Source organism: Narcine bancroftii, chromosome 2, assembly GCF_036971445.1.
Source record: "Narcine bancroftii isolate sNarBan1 chromosome 2, sNarBan1.hap1, whole genome shotgun sequence".
NCBI classification, from domain to species: domain Eukaryota; kingdom Metazoa; phylum Chordata; class Chondrichthyes; order Torpediniformes; family Narcinidae; genus Narcine; species Narcine bancroftii.
This window is the reverse complement of record NC_091470.1, coordinates 365,658,997-365,682,012: the sequence shown is the minus strand read 5'-3', so window position 1 is coordinate 365,682,012 and position 23,016 is coordinate 365,658,997. Positions and strand designations below refer to the sequence as shown.

The following is a 23,016-nucleotide window of genomic DNA, read 5'->3' as shown; positions in this document are numbered from 1 at the left end:
ATATATTCCTGACTTTCCTTGATTGGCAGTAGTGCAAGGGAGAGGATACCACAGCAGGGAATGGGGGAAATCAATCATCACCACATGCCTATGTAGCGCATGTATCGCTGCCAAATCCTTTGAAAAGTGTCATATTTGTTTCTCAAATGAGAACTTACCTTCTCCAGGGGAACACAGCTCTATATTTCCATATTCCATCGTTCAATACTAAGATTAGGGTCGGACCTCCAGGTAGCTGCAATGCACTTACTGGCCACTGCCAATGTGATTAAAACCCTCTGCACCTGTACTGGGACACTCTTCCTCACTAGAATTGCTACCCCCTTGCCTTTGAGCCAAACGAGGAGCATATGACCTGACCTCCCCATCCCCTTTTTAGCTGTTGATGCTCCCATGCTGTTAAATGCATCTCTTGGAGGAAGGCCAGATTGATGCCATTTAAGCTATTAACATTGAAAGTAGCATACTTTACACTTTTAGCCACTACACCAGGGCTCCCTCCCTAAGTGTTTTCCCTCCATCTCCACTCCCCCCACCCCCGGACCCAATCTCTTACCATCTGTCCGTGGCTCCACTCCATCTGAGCCACGACAGGCCTTGGTGGAAAAAAAGACACCACAAATACCACAAATCCATTCTCCCCTACACCACAACATCCCACTCACAATCATACCCCTCCAAATAATAGAAGAGAACACATACACAAGTCTCAGCCGCCCTGTGCTGACACCTCTGGCAGTCACTCTCCATTCTCCCCCTCAGCACCCTTCACCATCTAGTCCCAGAGCCCCCCAGACTCTTACATATAACATCTTGTATCATTTTTTTGAAATCAAAAAACAGCCAAAAGCCCATTCTTTATATTACACAGAATTCCAAGTCTTTGCAGTCTATCAGTTTTAATAATTTTTAAGTCTTATTTCCCCTTTTACTCTTTTCCACTTGGTCCACTGGCAGGGTATTTGTAAACTCTTTTTCTGTATGTATGTATATATATATATATATATATGTATATTTAAAAAATTCCTCCCCCTCCCCGGCAACATAATTTTCATAGAATATAGAAACATAGAACACATTCATAGCCCTTCTGCTTTGCAGATTGCTTAACTGGTTCAAAGTCTTTCTGTTTTTTGAGCAAAGCTGCATTAATATCTGGATAAAAGAACACCTTCTACCCCCTTACTCCCCTCTGAATTGCCCCTTTTGCTGCCACCCCTCATATTTTTTCACTATCTTGAAAATATTTTAACTTTATAAGGATTGACCTGGGGTCTTTGTTCTAGTCCTGGCTTAGGGATTGGGGCTCTAAAGGCTCTTTCTATTTAAATGGAGGTTCCCAGTGCCTCCTTTCCCTTGTACTTCGGGATCCATTGAATTAGGAACTCTGTAAGATTCCCCCCCCGCCTCGCCCGTCTTCTTTCAATCGCACTATTTTAATGTTGCAGCATTTTGTGAAGTTCTCCAGGAAGTCCAACTTCCCCCATACCTCATCTCTTTTTTTGAGGAGACCTTTAATTTCTTGCTCAATTGTGGCAATTCTATCCTCCCCTGCCCCCAATCTCTCTTCTATCTCTGTCACCCTGCCTGTTATATTCACCAGGGCCCCCTCCATTCTGTCTAATTTTTCTGACATGTCTCTGGCTCTTCTATCCACTACCTTCTCCAATCTATTTTCCATTTGGCTCAGAGTCTGTAAAATATGTCTCTTTTCTGTAGCAGCCTGGCCTTCCAGATTCTCCTCGCCTCTTGGCTGCATCCCTCGCACACTTGACTGCCGTCATTACTACCATTGCTGTTGCTCCGCCGACCCTCGTCTGACTCAGCCTTCGTGATCACCGTCCTGGTTGACCACCTCCGCATCCTTGTCGGAGCTCGTTAGTCCTGAGCTCAGGCTGGCTTCACTTGAGCTGACTTGACGCACTGCCAGCGGACCCCGGCCATCAGGGAGACTGCTGCTTTGGCACGTGAACTCGTGAGCTGTGAGGGAGGGAGAGAGAGCTGTCCTCCCTTGCTCCTGTTTACCTGCTCCAAGGGTCTTACCGTGTTCTCTGCCACTTGGGACTGTTCCTTCAGTGTGGACACAGCCTGTTTGTGAAACTCATATTTGGTGCTGAGGTCGGTGGGGGTGGTTGCATCCTCCTCGATGGCTCTCGGGTCAGCATCGCCATTACTCCTGACATGATGCACCTCCACTTGCCTTGGATCCTTGTTGGGCCGCCCGTTTCCTCATTGTATTTTTCCTTTTTTTGTTGATTGAAGCTTCCTTTTTTTAATATAATTTTTTATTTTTCTCACTATGAACCATATCAACCAAAATATGTACAAATGTTTCTCATTAAATTTACACAGTGGTCTTTTTTCCCCTTTTTTCCCCCTTTCCCTCTATCCCCTCTACCCACCCCCCTCCAAAACCCATAAATATTCAACATATACAATACAATAAAACCAAAAAACAATATCTTCACACAAAGGAAAATAAATAAGAAAAATGCGTCGTCTATTTATTACACATTTTGTCTTATTATTTTCATTCTCATTTTAGGGGATAGAGGTCTCTGATACGTTCCATGTATGGTTCCCAAATTTGTTCAAACATTGTGACTTTATTTTTTAAATTATATTATTTTTTCCAGTGGAATACATTTATTCACTTCCATGTGCCATTGCTGTATACTCATGCTCTCTTCCATTTTCCAAGTTGACATTATACATTTTTTTGCTATCGCTAAGGCTATTATAATGAATTTTTTTTGCACTCTATCCAATTTGAGGTGTAATTCTCTACTTCTTATGTTACTTAAAAGAAATATCTCTGGTTTTTTTGGTATGTTATTTTTTGTAATTTTATTTAGTATCTGATTTAATTCTTCCCAAATGTATTTACTTTCGTACATGCCCAAGTTGCATGTAATGTTGTTCCCATTTCCTTCTTACAGCGAAAACATCTATCCGTAAATGTTGAATCCCATTTTTTTAATTTTTGAGGACTAATATATACCCTGTGTAACTAATTATACTGTATCATGCGTAATCTTGTGTTTATTGTATTCTTCATAGTTCCAGAACATAACTTTTCCCATACCTTATTTTTTTTATCTTTGTTTAGATCTTTTTCCTACTTCTGCTTAAATTTAAAGATTATTTCATTTTCCTTATCTTGCATCTTAATGTACATGTTGGTTATAAATCTTTTAATTATCATTGTGTCTGTAATCACGTATTCAAAGCTGCTTCCTTCAGGTAATCTCAAGATTTTCCCAATTTATCCTTTAAATAAGCTTTCTATTGATGATATGCAAACATTGTACTGTGAGTTATTCCATATTTGTCCTTCATCTGTTCAAATGTTAATAAATTATTTCCCAAAAAACAATTTTCTATTCTTTTGATTCCTTTTCTCTCCCATTCTCTAAAGGAAAGGTTGTCTATTGTAAAAGGGATTAGCGGATTTTGCGTCAATAGTAATTTTGGTATTTGATAATTTGTTCTTTTCCTTTCTGTGGATTTTCTTCCATGTATTAAGTAAATGATGCAGTACTGGTGAGTTTTTATTTTGCACTAGCTTTTCATCCCACTTATAAAGTATATGCTCCGGTACCTTTTCCCCTATTTTATCTTGTTCTATTTTTGTCCAGTCTGGTAAAAATCTGATAAATACCTTAATTGTGCGGCTCTATAATAATTTCTAAAATTTGGTAACTGCAAACCACCTTGATTATACCTCTCTGTTAATTTATCTAACGCTACCCTTGGCTTCCTCCCTTTCCACAAGAATTTCCTTATTATTCTCTTTAGTTCCTTAAAGAATTTTTCCGTTAGAGGAATTGGTAACGTTTGAAATAAGTATTGTATCCTTGGGAACACGTTCATTTTAATGCAGTTTACCCTCCCTATCAAAGTTAACGGTAATTCTTTCCAATGTTCTAAGTCTTCGTGCAATTTCTTTATTAGTGGCTGATAATTTAGTTTGTACAAGTGGCTTAAGTTATTATCTAACCTGATCCCTAGGTATCGGGGATTGCTTGTGCTTGCCATTTAAATGGTGATTCTTTTTAAAATTCTGTATAGTCTGCGTTACTCATTGGCATCACTTCACTTTTATTTGCGTTGATATTTTAACGATATTTCTCCATATTCCTTCAATTTCGTATGCAATTCCTTTACTGATACCTCTGGTTCTGCTAGGTATTTCTTTCTTCTTTCTTTGGCTTGGCTTCGCGGACGAAGATTTATGGAGGGGGTAAAAAGTCCACGTCAGCTGCAGGCTCGTTTGTGGCTGACCAGTCCGATGCGGGACAGGCAGACACGATTGCAGCGGTTGCAAGGGAAAATTGGTTGGTTGGGGTTGGGTGTTGGGTTTTTCCTCCTTTGCCTTTTGTCAGTGAGGTGGGCTCTGCGGTCTTCTTCAAAGGAGGCTGCTGCCCGCCAAACTGTGAGGCGCCAAGATGCACGGTTTGAGGCGTTATCAGCCCACTGGCGGTGGTCAATGTGGCAGGCACCAAGAGATTTCTTTAGGCAGTCCTTGTACCTTTTCTTTGGTGCACCTCTGTCACGGTGGCCAGTGGAGAGCTCGCCATATAATACGATCTTGGGAAGGCGATGGTCCTCCATTCTGGAGACGTGACCCATCCAGCGCAGCTGGATCTTCAGCAGCGTGGACTCGATGCTGTCGACCTCTGCCATCTCGAGTACCTCGACGTTAGGGGTGTGAGCGCTCCAATGGATGTTGAGGATGGAGCGGAGACAACGCTGGTGGAAGCGTTCTAGGAGCCGTAGGTGGTGCCGGTAGAGGACCCATGATTCGGAGCCGAACAGGAGTGTGGGTATGACAACGGCTCTGTATACGCTTATCTTTGTGAGGTTTTTCAGTTGGTTGTTTTTCCAGACTCTTTTGTGTAGTCTTCCAAAGGCGCTATTTGCCTTGGCGAGTCTGTTGTCTATCTCATTGTCGATCCTTGCATCTGATGAAATGGTGCAGCCGAGATAGGTAAACTGGTTGACCGTTTTGAGTTTTGTGTGCCCGATGGAGATGTGGGGGGGCTGGTAGTCATGGTGGGGAGCTGGCTGATGGAGGACCTGTTTTCTTCAGGCTGACTTCCAGGCCAAACATTTTGGCAGTTTCCGCAAAGCAGGACGTCAAGCGCTGAAGAGCTGGCTCTGAATGGGCAACTAAAGCGGCATCATCTGCAAAGAGTAGTTCATGGACAAGTTTCTCTTGTGTCTTGGTGTGAGCTTGCAGGCGCCTCAGATTGAAGAGACTGCCATCCGTGCGGTACCGGATGTAAACAGCGTCTTCATTGTTGGGGTCTTTCATGGCTTGGTTCAGCATCATGCTGAAGAAGATTGAAAAGAGGGTTGGTGCGAGAACACAGCCTTGCTTCACGCCATTGTTAATGGAGAAGGGTTCAGAGAGCTCATTGCTGTATCTGACCCGACCTTGTTGGTTTTCGTGCAGTTGGATAATCATGTTGAGGAACTTTGGGGGACATCCGATGCGCTCTAGTATTTGCCAAAGCCCTTTCCTGCTCACGGTGTCGAAGGCTTTGGTGAGGTCAACAAAGGTGATGTAGAGTCCTTTGTTTTGTTCTCTGCACTTTTCTTGGAGCTGTCTGAGGGCAAAGACCATGTCAGTGGTTCCTCTGTTTGCGCGAAAGCCGCACTGTGATTCTGGGAGAATATTCTCGGCGACACTAGGTATTATTCTATTTAGTAGAATCCTAGCGAAGATTTTGCCTGCAATGGAGAGCAACGTGATTCCCCTGTAGTTTGAGCAGTCTGATTTCTCGCCTTTGTTTTTGTACAGGGTGATGATGGTGGCATCACGAAGATCCTGAGGCAGTTTACCTTGGTCCCAACAAAGCTTGAAAAACTCATGCAGTTTGGCATGCAGAGTTTTTCCGCCAGCCTTCCAGACTACTGGGGGGATTCCATCCATTCCTGCTGCTTTGCCACTTTTCAGTTGTTCGATTGCCTTATATGTCTCATCCAGGGTGGGAACCTCATCCAGCTCTAGCCTTAGGGGCTGTTGAGGGAGCTGGAGCAGGGCGGAATCTTGGACTGAGCGGTTGGTACTGAAAAGAGATTGGAAGTGTTCTGACCATCGGTTGAGGATGGAGATCTTGTCGCTGAGGAGGACTTTGCCGTCTGAGCTGCGCAGCGGGCTTTGGACTTGGGGTGAGGGGCCGTACACAGCCTTTAGAGCCTCGTAGAAACCCCTGAAGTCGCCAATGTCCGCGCTGAGCTGTGTTCGTTTGGCGAGGCTAGTCCACCACTCATTTTGGATCTCCCGGAGTTTGCGCTGAAGATGGCTGCATGCGCGACGGAAGGCTTGTTTTTTCTCTGGACAGGACGGCTTTGTAAGGTGAGCCTGGTGGGCAGCTCGCTTCTTTGCCAGCAGCTCCTGGATTTCCTGGCTAGGATTTCTGCTAGGTATACTGTGATGTCATCTGCAAATAAGCTGATTTTATACTCCTTCTCCTTTATTTTTATCCCTTTTATTTTATTTTCTATTCTTATCAGTTCTATTGCTAAGGTGAACAATGAGGGGGATAGTGGACATCCCTGTCTAGTTGACCTACTTAATTTAAAGTGACTCGATACATATCCATTTACTGTTACCTTTGCCAACGGTCCATTATACAATGCTTTAATTCAATTTATATATTTCTCTGGTAGATTGAACTTCTGTAATATTTAGTTCCACTCTACTCTGTCAAAGGTTTTTTCTGCATCTAGAGCAACAGCCACTGTTGGTTTTTTATTTCCTTGAACTGCGTGGATTAGATTAATAAGTTTGCAGACATTGTCCACTGTTCATCTTTTCTTAATAAATCCAGTTTGATCTTATTTTACTATTTTAGGTACACAGCCGGCCAATCTGTTAGCTAATAATTTTGCTATTATCTTATAGTCTGAGTTAAGTCGAGATATTGGTCTATATGATGCTGGTGTTAATGGATCCCTCCCCGTCTTTGGTATTACTGTAATTATTGCTGTCTTACATGAATCTGGCAAGTTTTGTGTTTTTTCTATCTGGTTCATTACTTCCAGGAGAGGAGGAATTAATAACTCTTTAAATGTTTTATAAAATTCTATTGGAAATCCATCCTCTCCTGGTGTTTTATTAATCATCAGCTTTTTTAATATATCCTGTACTACTTCTATTTCAAATGGTTTTATTAGTTTGTTTTGTTCCTCTTCTTGCAATTTCAGCAGTTCAATTTTAGCTAAAAATTGCTCTATTTTATCATCTTTCCCTTCATTCTCAGTTTGATGGAATTGTTCATAAAATTTCTTAAAATTTTCATTAATCTCTGTTGGGTTATATGTAATTTGTTTGTCCTTTATTGATGCCAGTATTGTTCTTTTAGCTTGTTCTGTTTTAAGTTGCCAGGCTAATATTTTATGTGTTTTTTCTCCCAGTTCGTAATACTTTTGCTTTGTTTTCATTATGTTCTTCTCCACCTTGTACGTTTGTAATGTTTCGCATTTAATTTTTTTGTCTGCCAATTCTCTCCTTTTCATTATATCATCCCTTTTTACTAATTCCTTTTCTGTACTTACTATCTCGCTTTCCAACTGCTCTTTTTCCCGATTGTAATCCTTTTTCATCTTAGTCACAGAACTTATTATCTGCCCTCTAATGAAGGCTTTCATTGCATCCCATATTTATCTTTCACCAATTCTGTGTTTGTTTCAAAATATGTTTTAATTTGGTGTTCAATAAACTCTCTAACTTCCTGCCTTTTAACTAGCATGGAGTTTAACCTCCATCTATATGTTCTTGGTGGGATGTCCTCCAGTTCTATTGCTAATAGCAGGGGTGAATGATCTGATAGTAGTCTGGCTTTATACTCAGTTTTCCTAACTCTTGCTTGAATATGGGCTCACAACAAAAACATATCAATTTTTTTTTTTTTTTTTTTTTTTTTTTTTTTTAATTTTTTATTTTTCACACCATAAATCACAATAGCCATGATATACACTTTTTCTTTTCCACACATTTACAGTGACTTTTTCTCCCTCCCCCCTCCCTCCTCCCAAGCCACCCCCCCATCCCTCCCCCCTCTCATCCATTTTAGTTATACAATCTAGGTTGCATTAATTCAGTTAGACAATGTTGTCATTCAACAAAAATACACCAGAAATTCTACTGAGTCCATTTTTTTCTTCTCTTCTCCTTCCATCAACTTAGGTAATGTTTGTTCCCGGTAGGTTTTCGCTATTGTATTTAATGTAAGGCTCCCATACTTGTTCGAATATTTCAATATTATTTCTTAAACTATATGTTATTTTTTCTAATGGAATACATTTATTCATTTCTATATACCATTGTTGTATTTTCAAATTATCTTCCAATTTCCAGGTTGACATAATACATTTTTTTGCTACAGCTAGGGCTATCTTAACAAATCTTTTTTGTGCATCCTCCAAGTCAATTCCAAATTCTTTATTTTTTATGTTACTTAGGAGAAAGATCTCTGGATTCTTTGGTATATTGTTTTCTGTTATTTTATTTAATATCTGATTGAGATCATCCCAAAATTTTTCTACTCTCTCACATGTCCAGATTGCATGAATTGTTGTTCCCCTTTCTTTTTTACATCGAAAACATCTATCAGATACTGTTGGGTCCCATTTATTTAACTTTTGCGGTGTAATGTATAGTCTGTGTAACCAATTATATTGTATCATACGCAGCCTCGTATTTATTGTATTTCTCATCGTTCCAGAGCATAACTTCTCCCATGTTTCCTTTTTTATCTTTATATTTAAATCTTGTTCCCATTTTTGTTTAGTTTTACCATTTGTTTCCTCATTTTCCTTTTCTTGCAGTTTAATATACATATTTTTTATAAATCTTTTGATTAACATTGTATCTGTAATCACATATTCAAGGTTACTTCCCTCTGGTAAACTCAAGTTGCTTCCTAATTTATCTTTCAAGTAGGATCTCAGTTGGTAATATGCCAGCGCTGTATCTCCCGTTATATTGTACTTATCTCTCATTTGTTCAAAGGATAAGAATCTACTTCCTGAAAAACAATTTTCTATTCTTTTAATCCCTTTTTTTTCCCATTTTCTAAAGGCAAGGTTGTCTATTGTAAAAGGGAGTAGCTTATTTTGCGTCAATATTAGTTTTGGTATTTGGTAATTTATTTTATTTCTTTCTACATGTATCTTCTTCCATATATTGAGGAGATGGTGTAATACTGGAGAAGTTCTATGTTGTACCAATTTTTCGTCCCATTTATATAATATGTGTTCAGGTATCTTTTCCCCTATTTTATCTAATTCTAGTCTCGTCCAGTCTGGTTTTTCCCTTGTTTGATAAAAATCTGATAGGTACCTTAATTGTGCGGCTCTATAATAATTTTTGAAGTTTGGCAATTGTAAGCCTCCTTGTTTATACCATTCTGTTAATTTGTCTAGTGCTATCCTCGGTTTCCCCCCTCTCCATAAAAATCTCCTTATTATTTTCTTTAACTCTTTGAAGAATTTTTCTGTCAGTTGTATTGGCAATGCCTGAAATAAGTATAGTATCCTTGGAAAAATGTTCATTTTAATACAGTTTATCCTTCCTATCAGTGTTAGTGGTAGCTCTTTCCAATGCTCTAAATCGTCCTGTAGTTTTTTCATTAGTGGATTGTAATTGAGTTTATATAATTGGCCTAGATTTTTGTTTATTTGCACACCTAGGTATCTTATTGCCTGCGTTTGCCATCTGAATGGGGATTCCTCCTTAAATTTTGAGAAATCCGCGTTATTCATAGGCATTGCTTCACTTTTATTTACGTTTATCTTGTATCCCGACACTTCTCCATATTCCTTCAATTTCTTATATAGTTCTTTTATTGATAGTTCTGGTTCTGTTAAGTACACTATCACATCATCCGCAAACAGACTGATTTTATATAAAATGGCTACGCTGAACTATATGACTCTAAATATTAATGGAATACATAACCAAATTAAAAGGAAGAAACTACTAAATTTACTGAAAAAGGAAAAAATAGATATAGCATTTGTCCAAGAAACACATTTAACTGAATTGGAGCACAAGAAATTAAAGAGAGATTGGGTAGGACATGTAACAGCAGCATCGTATAATTCAAAAGCAAGAGGAGTGGCTATATTAATTAGCAAAAATGTGCCATTTAAAATAGAAGAGGAAATAATAGATCCAGCAGGGAGATATGTTATGATAAAATGTCAGATATATTCAGAGCTTTGGAATCTACTTAATATATATTCACCTAACGAAGAAGATCAAAAGTTTATGCAAGATATCTTTTTGAAGGTAGCTAATACGCAAGGGAACATACTAATAGGAGGGGATTTCAATCTGAATTTGGATCCAAATATGGATAAAACGGGGAAAAAAATTAACAGGAAGAACAAAGTAACCAAATTTATAATTAAATCAATGCAAGAAATGAAACTTGTGGACATATGGAGGAAACAAAACCCAAAAGAAAAGGAATACTCATACTACTCGACTAGACATAAAACATACTCAAGGATAGACCTATTCCTGTTATCAGCCCACATACAAGGGAGAGTTAGGAAAACGGAATATAAAGCTAGACTATTATCGGACCACTCACCCCTGTTATTGGCAATAGAGCTAGAAGACATCCCTCCAAGAATGTATAGATGGAGATTAAACCCCATGCTACTTAAAAGACAGGATTTTAGAGAATTTATTGAAAAACAATTAAAAATGTACTTTGAAGTAAATACGGAATCAGTGGAAGATAAGTTTATACTATGGGACGCAATGAAAGCATTCATTAGAGGGCAAATAATAAGTTATGCAACCAAGATGAAGAAGGACTATAATCAGGAAACAGAGCAGTTGGAAAGGGAAATAATAAACATAGAAAAAAAATTAGCAATAAAGGAAGATACAACCAAAAGAAGAGAATTGGCGGATAAAAAAATAAAATATGAAACATTACAAACATATAAGGTGGAGAAGAATATAATGAAGACAAAACAGAAATATTATGAACTAGGGGAAAAAACACACAAAATCCTAGCATGGCAGCTTAAGACAGAGCAAACTAAGAAAACGGTATTGGCAACAAGGAAAAAAGACAAACAAATTACATATAATCCAAAAGAAATTAAGGAAAACTTCAGAGAATTCTATGAACAATTATACCGAACCGAAAACGAAGGGAAAGAAGGGAAAATAGATGAATTTTTGACTAAAATTGAACTACCAAAACTACAAATAGAGGAACAAAATAAATTAACAGAACCATTTGGAACAGTAGAAATACAAGAGATAATAAAAAATTTACCAAATAATAAGACACCAGGAGAGGATGGACTCCCAATAGAATTCTACAAAACATTTAAAGACCTAATAATACCGCCCCTCCTGGATGTAATCAACCAGATTGATGAGACACAAAACTTACCAGATTCATGTAAAACAGCAATAATTACAGTGATACTAAAACAAGGGAAAGATCCACTCTCACCAGCGTCATATAGACCAATATCTTTGCTAAACACAGATTATAAGATAATAGCTAAACTATTAGCGAACAGATTAGCAGAACAGGTACCGAAAATGGTAAATTTAGACCAAACTGGATTTATCAAAAAAAGACGCACAACAGACAATATTTGTAAATTTATTAACTTAATTCATGCAGTAGAAGGAAATAAAGCACCGGCAGTAGCAGTTGCTTTAGACGCAGAGAAGGCCTTCGACAGAGTAGAATGGAATTACTTGTTCAAAGTATTGCAAAAATTCAGTTTACCGGAGAAGTATATTAATTGGATTAAAGCATTATATAAGGGACCGTTAGCGAAAGTGACAGTAAATGGACATGTATCAAAGCAATTTAACTTAAGCAGGTCAACGCGGCAGGGATGCCCACTATCACCATTATTGTTTGCGCTAGCTATAGAACCACTAGCAGAATCGATAAGAAGAGATAATAATATAACATATCAATTCTTGAGTAAGTTGTGTGCCTACTCAAATAATATGAAAATTCCTACTCTCTTGGATGTTGCCTCCTCCATATATCCATACGTTTTGTTTCCTGCATTGATTTAACCATAAATTTGGCTACTTTATTCTTTTTACTTGTCTTTTGTCCAGTTTTATCCAACATTGGGTCCAAATTAAGGTTAAAATCCCCTCCTATCAATATATTTCCTTGTCTGTCTGCAATCTTCAAAAAAATATCCTGCATAAACTTTTGATCCTCCTCGTTAGGCGCATATATATTGAGCAAATTCCAAAATTCTGAATATATCTGACACTTTATCATTGCAAACCTCCCTGCTGGATCTATTAATTCCTCCTCTATTTACATTTTTTGTTAACTAGTATGCCTACACCTCTAGATTTTGAATTATCGGATGCTGTCGTTATGTGTCCTACCCAGTCTCTCTTTAATTTGTTATGTTCCGCTTCAGTTAGATGTGTTTCCTGCACAAATGCTGTATCTATTTTTTCGTTCTTCAATAAATTTAGTAGCCTCTTCCTTTTAATTTGGTTATGTATTCCATTAATGTTTATAGTCATATAGTTCAACATGGTCATCTTATATTTTGCATGCACCTCTTTGCCACCTCCATTGCCCTTTTCCCCATTTTCATCTCTTAGTTGATTGAAGCTTCCTCATCCTCTTCTTGTATTCAGACAGGATTTTTTTTCTTTTTTTAAAATCCTGGATTTTGGATTTTTAATGCTGCTTTTCTGGTCTAAGTCTGGGAGCTCTTAGGATCTGGAACCTCCAAGACTCTCACCATCACGTGACCTCCAAACTTCATCTTCAGACTTGTTCAGTTCAGATTATATTTTCATCAGGTCTCGTGTTGATAGATACTAAAAGAGACCATCTGATGAGCAACCCAGTCATGAATGATCAGGGAGAAACTTGGCTGACAATCATAAATAGGGATGGTATAAGGCCGTGGTTCTCGACCTTTTTATCCATTCACATACCAATTTAAGTAATCCTTGACTAACTACAGGGTGCCTATGACATCCTACACCATAGGTGCTCTGTGGTTAGTCAGGGATTACTTAAGGTAGTCCATCCATACCTGCTGCTTTGCCACTTTTCAGTTGTTCGATTGCCTTATATGTCTCATCCAGGGTGGGAACCTCATCCAGCTCTAGCCTTAGGGGCTGTTGAGGGAGCTGGAGCAGGGCGGAATCTTGGACTGAGCGGTTGGTACTGAAAAGAGATTGGAAGTGTTCTGACCATCGGTAGAGGATGGAGATCTTGTCGCTGAGGAGGACTTTGCCGTCTGAGCTGCGCAGCGGGCTTTGGACTTGGGGTGAGGGGCCGTACACAGCCTTTAGAGCCTCGTAGAAACCCCTGAAGTCGCCAATGTCCGCGCTGAGCTGTGTTCGTTTGGCGAGGCTAGTCCACCACTCATTTTGGATCTCCCGGAGTTTGCGCTGAAAATGGCTGCATGCGCGACGGAAGGCTTGTTTCTTCTCTGGACAGGACGGCTTTGTAAGGTGAGCCTGGTGGGCAGCTCGCTTCTTTGCCAGCAGCTCCTGGAAGGCTGGCGGCAAAACTCTGCATGCCAAACTGCATGAGTTTTTCAAGCTTTGTTGGGACCAAGGTAAACTGCCTCAGGATCTTCGTGATGCCACCATCATCACCCTGTACAAAAACAAAGGCGAGAAATCAGACTGCTCAAACTACAGGGGAATCACGTTGCTCTCCATTGCAGGCAAAATCTTCGCTAGGATTCTACTAAATAGAATAATACCTAGTGTCGCTGAGAATATTCTCCCAGAATCACAGTGCGGCTTTCGCGCAAACAGAGGAACCACTGACATGGTCTTTGCCCTCAGACAGCTCCAAGAAAAGTGCAGAGAACAAAACAAAGGACTCTACATCACCTTTGTTGACCTCACCAAAGCCTTCGACACCGTGAGCAGGAAAGGGCTTTGGCAAATACTAGAGCGCATCGGATGTCCCCCAAAGTTCCTCAACATGATTATCCAACTGCACGAAAACCAACAAGGTCGGGTCAGATACAGCAATGAGCTCTCTGAACCCTTCTCCATTAACAATGGCGTGAAGCAAGGCTGTGTTCTCGCACCAACCCTCTTTTCAATCTTCTTCAGCATGATGCTGAACCAAGCCATGAAAGACCCCAACAATGAAGACGCTGTTTACATCCGGTACCGCACGGATGGCAGTCTCTTCAATCTGAGGCGCCTGCAAGCTCACACCAAGACACAAGAGAAACTTGTCCGTGAACTACTCTTTGCAGATGATGCCGCTTTAGTTGCCCATTCAGAGCCAGCTCTTCAGCGCTTGACGTCCTGCTTTGCGGAAACTGCCAAAATGTTTGGCCTGGAAGTCAGCCTGAAGAAAACTGAGGTCCTCCATCAGCCAGCTCCCCACCATGACTACCAGCCCCCCCACATCTCCATCGGGCACACAAAACTCAAAACGGTCAACCAGTTTACCTATCTCGGCTGCACCATTTCATCAGATGCAAGGATCGACAATGAGATAGACAACAGACTCGCCAAGGCAAATAGCGCCTTTGGAAGACTACACAAAAGAGTCTGGAAAAACAACCAACTGAAAAACCTCACAAAGATAAGCGTATACAGAGCCGTTGTCATACCCACACTCCTGTTCGGCTCCGAATCATGGGTCCTCTACCGGCACCACCTACGGCTCCTAGAACGCTTCCACCAGCGTTGTCTCCGCTCCATCCTCAACATCCATTGGAGCGCTCACACCCCTAACGTCGAGGTACTCGAGATGGCAGAGGTCGACAGCATCGAGTCCACGCTGCTGAAGATCCAGCTGCGCTGGATGGGTCACGTCTCCAGAATGGAGGACCATCGCCTTCCCAAGATCGTATTATATGGCGAGCTCTCCACTGGCCACCGTGACAGAGGTGCACCAAAGAAAAGGTACAAGGACTGCCTAAAGAAATCTCTTGGTGCCTGCCACATTGACCACCGCCAGTGGGCTGATAACGCCTCAAACCGTGCATCTTGGCGCCTCACAGTTTGGCGGGCAGCAGCCTCCTTTGAAGAAGACCGCAGAGCCCACCTCACTGACAAAAGGCAAAGGAGGAAAAACCCAACACCCAACCCCAACCAACCAATTTTCCCTTGCAACCGCTGCAATCGTGTCTGCCTGTCCCGCATCGGACTGGTCAGTCACAAACGAGCCTGCAGCTGACGTGGACTTTTTACCCCCTCCATAAATCTTCGTCCGCGAAGCCAAGCCAAAGAAGAAAGAGACTTAAGGTAGTATACGAGTTGGGGGTGGGGGGGGGGGGGGGGGAAGGTTGAGAACCACTGGTATAGGCAATGTATCTTGGGCATATAAAAATGGCCATGGGAAATGGCCAGAACTTCATTTGAGGTGATGCAGCTAAATATATATTATTGCTGTCCTTAGAAAGGCTTAAGCAGGGAAACTGCAGCACAAATTCAAATTGATTTAAAAAAACCCTATAAATTCATGTTTAAACATCAGGCTCCTCAGAGATGAATGGGAAATGTTTTGGAAAATGTTTGAGGAAATGCTTTTCAGGATTTTGCAGTGTAACAGTAAATTCCCATGACATTTCATTTCCATTGCTTTATTCTTTTAGGCAAGTAATAATCAGGATTTTGTGATAAATTGAGTGAAAATACCTTAATACATGCTGTGTTGGCAATAGGCAAGCATCAAAGCTTGTGGCAATTGTGTATCTTATATTTCTTTATTCTGCCACAAAATAAGAAAAATCTAATAATTTTAGTCAATTTTTAAAAATTCAAAATGAAAAAAAATTGGATAATTGAATGTTATTTTAATTGTTTTTTTTTCAGGAGTTGAAGTTACCATTCACTTTTTTGAGTGGACAGATTCACGAGTTAAGAATTCATGTGCCATGGACTAAGTTGGGTTCTGAGCCTGTTGTTATCACCATAAATACCATGGAATGCATTCTAAAGCTCAAGGATGATGCACATGTGAGTTAGCATTGTTTATTTATGTTAATTATTTACTGTTATTGACGTGTAATATTTCTTTTTAACACCTGAATTCTTTAACATTTATTTTACTGCCAATTTCAAGCAAAGAGGAGCAGTGGGCTAATTAAAATTTTGTTAAGTTACCATGCAGAACTAGTTTAATTAAATTAAATGTTGTTTTTGATTTTCTATTAATGAGGTCTGTTAGGATTTTGTTGAAATAGGCAGATAAAAAGTAAAATTTCTGTAAAATGTAGCAACAGAGTGGAAAACCTTTTTAGAATTGGAATTTGATCTGTGTAGGAATTCTTAATGATAATAATTATCTTTGTGTTCCTGGAATAATTGTTTGAAGAAATAATCAATGTCCATGTTCAAGGTTAAATTTATATTCTGGAACTTGTCAGGAAGATTTCAGTTGCAATGAAATATGTTGAATTGTGTGGAATGACATCTGAATAACTTGGATATTCTTTGTTTTCTTGGTGTCATTAAAAAAAAAATCTGGGTAAGGTAGGGATGAGAACAATTGGGGAAAGAAGGATCTAAGATAGATTGAAATGAGCCTTTTGAAAAGATTACCAAACTGATAATTTTGTCACAGTCATTGTCGTACTGTGAGTGATCAGTAATAACATCAAATTTTGAAAAAGATAAATAAATGCAGACAGATGGATTTAATGAAGTTATAGACTTGTAGAACCTTTGGGCAACTTGTTCAGACTGGCCAAGTTTCCCATTTAAGTTGGTCCCATTTGCCTCTATTTGACCCATGTCCCTCTAAACTTTCCCTATCCATGTACCTGTCCAAGTGTCTTTTAAATACCATATTCATACCCGCTTCTGCCACTTCCCCTGATAGCTCCTTACAAATACAGTAAAACCCCTGGTATGCAGCACTTATGGGGATTGGTAGATAGCAGATAAGTGAAATTGCTGGGTGCTTGAAATTGCATGTTGCGTGATTGGTGAACTAACGGTGAGGCGCACCAATTTTAAACTTCTGTACTTTGTACCTTTTTTTTCCTGGAATTTTTTGCTGGTTGCTTGAAGCTGCCAGTTGGTTGAATTCTGGATAACAGGGATTTTACAGGATGCACACTTTCTGAGTGTGAAGTGCCCCTCAGATCCTTTTTAAATCTTTTCCCTCAAACCTTAAATCTATGATAAGACATTTGTCATGAAGTAACAGCCCTCTTAATTTTGTTAGGGACTAAAGAGACCTTGTCAGCACTAATAAAGGAGCAGCAATGGAAAATTATGTACCTGTACTCTCCTGGGCCCTCCCATTAACTGTGCAGGACCTATCCTGGATTTGACTTGCAACACCTTACATTTGTCTGTATTAACCTCCATCTACTACACCTTGGCCAACTGTCTCAGTTGATCAAGTTGCCATTGTAGTTTGAGATCTCACTATCCACTATATCTCCAAATTTTAATGTAATCTGCAAATTACTGTACCTCCTACCTTCTTATCCAGATTGTAAATAAATCAGAATATTTGACTCAACATCTTTCCCTGTGGCACATCGCTTATCACTTGGTTCCAGTCTGTAAAAACAACCCTCTACCACTATCCTCTGTTCCCTACTGTAAAATCAATTTTGTATCCAGTTGGAAAGGATGCCCTGCATCCCATACAATTTGATCTTCCAGACCAGCCTATCATGTGATATCTTGTCAAAACGTGCTAAAATCCACAAAGATAACGTTTGCTGCCCTAATCATTAATCTCCAGAAATGATATGAATTTGTCAGCAATTAGGACTGTGGACTCCATGAGGGGAGAGAGGTTTTTGGAGCATGCTGATACAGTCATGTGTTACTTAACATTCATGATGCGCTCTGTGAAATAGGATGTTATGTAATTTGGATGTTGTTGAGCGCCATATTATCTGGTTACGTGTGCATCCTGTTATGCACACCATAAGTACAGAAATAGGCAATGGATAATTTATTGCAGTACATTTCCGATTATCCAAAAACCACTTTACCGAAAAGCTCAGTTATCCAAAAAAGTTATTTGGCAGCGAGATGACATCATAAGTTGAAAACAAATTCACCTGTCATGCTCATGTGGCGCTCTGACGCTCTATTGGCGCTAGTTTGGTAGCAACAGAGCTCTGAACTAGCCAGGAAGACGGACACTGCTTAGAGAAGCAGGCTGGAATCTCAAGCTATCAGTGAGTTACTGGAGAAAGTCGGTGGGTCAGGCAGTGCATGGAGAGATTATTCTTGTTTAAGGTAACTCCTTCCCCTCTCTCTTTCCATTTTATCTTTACCCTCCACTGTACTTGGTTCTCCATTGTCCCGGCATCATCAAGGAGAGAGGGTTCCTGGGTAGGAGTGGGGACCTTGGGCTCCTGGTGTGACAGAGTATATAGATAAGTTTTTGGGAGTTAAATTGGGAAAGGTTTGTTGAGTAGGTCACGTACAAACACTTTAAAACAGATCTTATTTGAAATACTGGAGCTCTGCTAATGCAAGACATTTCGGACTCACAGCCTTTGCAAGAGCTTTGGAGAGTGCCCAAGAGACTTCACTAATGGATTGTTGTTTACAAAAAGGCAAAAGATGAAAGATCTTGTCAGAGCGCAGATTGTCTGGAGCTGTTCTTTAGAGGGTCATGTGATTTTGCAAGCAGAGAGAGAGAGTAAAACAGGCTTTCTCTGTGTGTGTGAGAGAGAGAGAGAGAGATCAGTTCTACAGTCTTATAGCCAGCTGGGACTGGAATAGGACAAGCTGGCAAGCCCTCTTTGGAAGACGGGTTCTTATTTCAGCCTGGTCAAAGGCCTTGTGGTTCATGCAAGAGGAGCGGACTGCTGTCTAATATTTCACTTGGAATAAGAGAAACAAAAAGGCATTCTGTGGTGACCTGAGGAAAGAGGTTATCATCTGGAAAACCCTGATGGGACATGTTTTGTCAGTAAGACACTGAAGTGGCTGATTAAAAAGGAATCGGTTATGGAGGTCCTGGAACAACAAATCTCTCTCTGAAAACCGACAAGAACCTTCCTGAGCGGTATCCATTTACCTTTCATGCACCAAAGTCTGGTGAACTTTATAAATGCTAACTTCTGTGCCCAGTATAAGAATTGCCTGCAACCAGTGAACTTGGAAGAATGAGAAGTGAGATTGGACTGTGAACAAAAGAACTTTTCTGAACTTACACACACATTACATACACGTGCGCTTAGAATTAGAAGGGGGTTAAGTTAATAATAGATAAGTTAAAGTTTGATTCTGTTTTCTTCTTTAAAGATAATTAAAAGCTACTTTTGTTTAAGTAACCATTTGTCTTGGTGAATATCTACTGTGGCTGGGTTTATGGGTCCTCTGCGCTCGTAACACTGGACAGAAGCGGCGGCGGTGGGCAGGTGTCGAGGATGGCGACTGCCGATACAAGTATTCCGTTGATGCTACTGGGCTGCTTAAAGTCATTTCTCTGTTATCCAGAAAATCGGATAATCTGAAAAACATCCGGTCCCAAGCATTTTGGATAGTCAGAAATATACAGTATAATGTTATATGCAGTCAGATGATGCCCAAATGGACATTATGCAGTTCATGACTATACAAACTAATAATTCTGGAAACAAATACACAGCAGAATAGGCAGCATCTGTGAAGATATAAATGATTGTTTCAGGTTGATAACCTTTCATCGTTTGCAAAACTCGTTCAAAGCCAGATACAGGTATTGGGAATCGGGGATAAATGAAGTGCTTTAAGAGATTAATTAATACACAAATCTACTCCTGACTAAGGAAGGACCTTGACCTCTTCAATTTGCCTAGTGCTACAAGAGGTCAACAGCAGATGTTACGTTACTAACCCTGCACTCTACCTTGAACTACCTAGATCACAAAATCACTGATGCCAGGCTGTTGTGCATTTACCACACTATGGCGTTTTAACATTGTACCATCAAAACTGAATCAAATTCTTTGATCTGGAACTCTTGTTCATTCCTTTGCAATGAGATCCTTGATTTCCTTATTGGCAGACCGCAATCAGTGTGGATTGGCAACTTCACTTCCATTAATGTGGAAATCTCCAGGCTGCCTGCTCAGTCCCTCTATACTTGTGACGACAACTTTTGCTCCAGCATAAGGTATAAATTCACTGATGATGCCACTGTTGTTGGCTGAATGATGGATAATGATGAGTCAGATGGAGACAGAGAACATGGTTGAGGTGCTGGAACAACAGTTTTGTGCTCAACATGAGCAGGGCTAAGGTGCTAATTGTGGACTTTAGCAAGGGGAAGCTGAAGGGTTGTGCACTAGTCTGCAGAGGCATGCTGGCAGTGGAGAGGGTTAGTACCTTCAAGTTCCTAGATTGCACATTTCGGAATACCAGTGTACAAATTGTGTTGAAGTGTGGTGACATTTTGTGGGCTGCTCCCAGTTGGTTTTCTCCTGTCATGCTCCACAACTGCTTTGCTCTCTTCTCCTTCCACTCTCACACTTTTGAGATTATTAATTTTGTTCTCTTAAATTTTCTTTCAGATTTGGACTTCACAATAGTAAAATTGTGTTCCCTTTGCTCTGTACCAACTGATCTCTCTCTGTAAATCTGCACTTCTATCTTGTGTTTGACTACCTCGCAAAATAGACTTTATCAATCCATCACGGTACGTGTGACATTAAGCTTAAATCTCTCATCGGATCACCAAATTGAGACAACTGTCAAGAAAGCATGACCATTTTCTAATCAGTTTAAGAAGATTTTGTATGTAATCTATCCGAGTTTATACAAGTGGACTGTGGAAAGCATCCTGACTGATTGAATCATGACCTGGTTTGGAAATCTGTCACAGGATCTGACTGGTTGAATCATGACCTGGTTTGGAAATCTGTCACAGGATCTGACTGATTGAATCATGACCTGGTTTGGAAATCTGTCACAGGATCTGACTGATTGAATCATGACCTGGTTCGGAAATCTGTCACAGGATCTGACTGATTGAATCATGACCTGGTTTGGAAATCTGTCACAGGATCTGACTGATTGAATCATGATCTGGTTTGGAAATCTGTCACAGGATCAGACTGGTTGAATCATGACCTGGTTTGGAAATCTGTCACAGGATCTGACTGATTGAATCATGACCTGGTTTGGAAATCTGTCACAGGATCTGACTGATTGAATCATGACGTGGTTTGGAAATCTGTCACAGGATCTGACTGGTTGAATCATGACCTGGTTTGGAAATCTGTCACAGGATCTGACTGATTGAATCATGACGTGGTTTGGAAATCTGTCACAGGATCTGACTGGTTGAATCATGACCTGGTTTGGAAATCTGTCACAGGATCTGACTGATTGAATCATGACCTGGTTTGGAAATCTGTCACAGGATCTGACTGATTGAATCATGACCTGGTTCGGAAATCTGTCACAGGATCTGACTGGTTGAATCATGACCTCGTTCGGAAGTCTGTCACAGGAGGTGGTGTTCAAAATGGCAGCCAACATTGTAAAAGGGGGCCATGCTTTTTGCTCCGTTTGGTAAGAAGCCTGAAACTCTACCTCTTTTTTCAAGAACAGTATTTTTCCAACAACATTTTACCTATTTCACCTGAATCTACCGCAAATCCATCAAAGCCTTGGCTGTACAACTGAGTAACAGTTTTTTGTACTGCAGGCGAACTGTGAAGATTATTTATTTTCCTCTTTTTCTTTCTCCGAGAAGGCATCCACTGTTGATCTATTATGGCAGCAGGTGAATTGAGTCGGTCCATGTCCTTTCTTGTGCCATTATCAACCTCTCAAAATGCTTCATCACATCTGAGATTTGATTACTTTGGCCAAATTGTTCATTTCGATTGTGAACTGCAGGGGCACAAGCATTGATCTCTCTAGTATCCTTCTAACCTGAGAAGTGTTGGTTAATACCCCTTTGGTTTCTATTCAACAACTAATTCTTAATCCATGTTGGGTGATTACCAAGTGTTGTAATCTTGTTAGCTGTACTATTGTGTTGGATCTTATCGAATATCTTCTGAAATCCACATTTCCTCATTTTCTTTCTGATGTTTCAACTTGTCACATCCTCAAAGAAAATTTTTAATAGATTAATCAACCATGATTTTCTCTTTTGGACCATGTTGTCTTTGATTAATCTTTTTATTCTCTTCAAGGGGTTATGTTATTAAGTTCAAGTTCACATCTTTTAAAATGGATGTGAGCACTTTCCTGACTGTTAAGATGTTGGAAATAGTTCAGTAGTTCCCCACTTTGTCTCCCTCCTTCCTTAAATGTTACATTTGTGATACTCTGATCTACAGGAATAATGCCTTTGTACCAGAGCATCTGCCATCTCTGAAGTCCACTGTGGAACATAGATCATTAGGTTATTGAGATTTATCAGCTTTGTGCTCACCAACCTCTCTGGTACTGTTTTTTGACTCCTACAGGTGGTCCCCAAGTTTATATAAGAGCCCCATTCCTACGAACAGTCCTTAAGCTGATTTCTGCATGTTAGAAAGGTCTGTTTTCTATAATCTATATTCTATCACTCAACATATGCTTGCTTTAATTCTTTAATTTCATTGAATAATCACCTTATTACTACCCACATTTAAACTAAAAGACTGTATCCAGTCAATAATGAATACCGTGAAATATTATTAAATCTAAGTTGAAAAATGCATGGAAGATTTTGTGTCAAGTCATTTTTCTGCATGTCAGGACATTCATGATTTTCAGGAGTCCTTGTAGTTGGTTTCTTCAGATTTCAGATACAACCCTGAGATTCCTTTTTGCTGTGGGCATGGCAGAATTACCACTAATTGGTAAAATAAACCGTACACAGCATAAACATGTAAACAAATAAAAGAACTGTGTACAGATAACAAACTGTGCAATGAAATCAGTTCCTCATTCACACGAGATACTTCCTGCGGAGGTAAGATTGCTTAATTTCTTTGCCTTCCCTATTATAAATTCTTTCCTGCACAGTAAATATTAGCACAAAATAATTATTCAAATTGTCGACTATTTCCTGGTTTTCATGTACA

General features: G+C 39.9%; 1 protein-coding gene across 17 annotated transcripts in view; it reads left to right on the top strand.

Moving 5' to 3' along the window:
- LOC138755825 (intermembrane lipid transfer protein VPS13B-like) overlaps window positions 1-23,016 on the top strand; it is a 1,263,706-nt gene that overhangs the window by 7,149 nt on the left and 1,233,541 nt on the right. For all 17 annotated transcript variants that reach the window (XR_011352575.1, XM_069922506.1, XM_069922508.1 and 14 more), the window contains one exon: window positions 15,842-15,985. Coding sequence is in view for 16 of the 17 variants with exons in the window: in XM_069922506.1 (XP_069778607.1) it covers window positions 15,842-15,985 (144 nt within the window). In the remaining variant the exon portion in view is untranslated. The remainder of the gene's footprint in view (window positions 1-15,841; window positions 15,986-23,016) is intronic.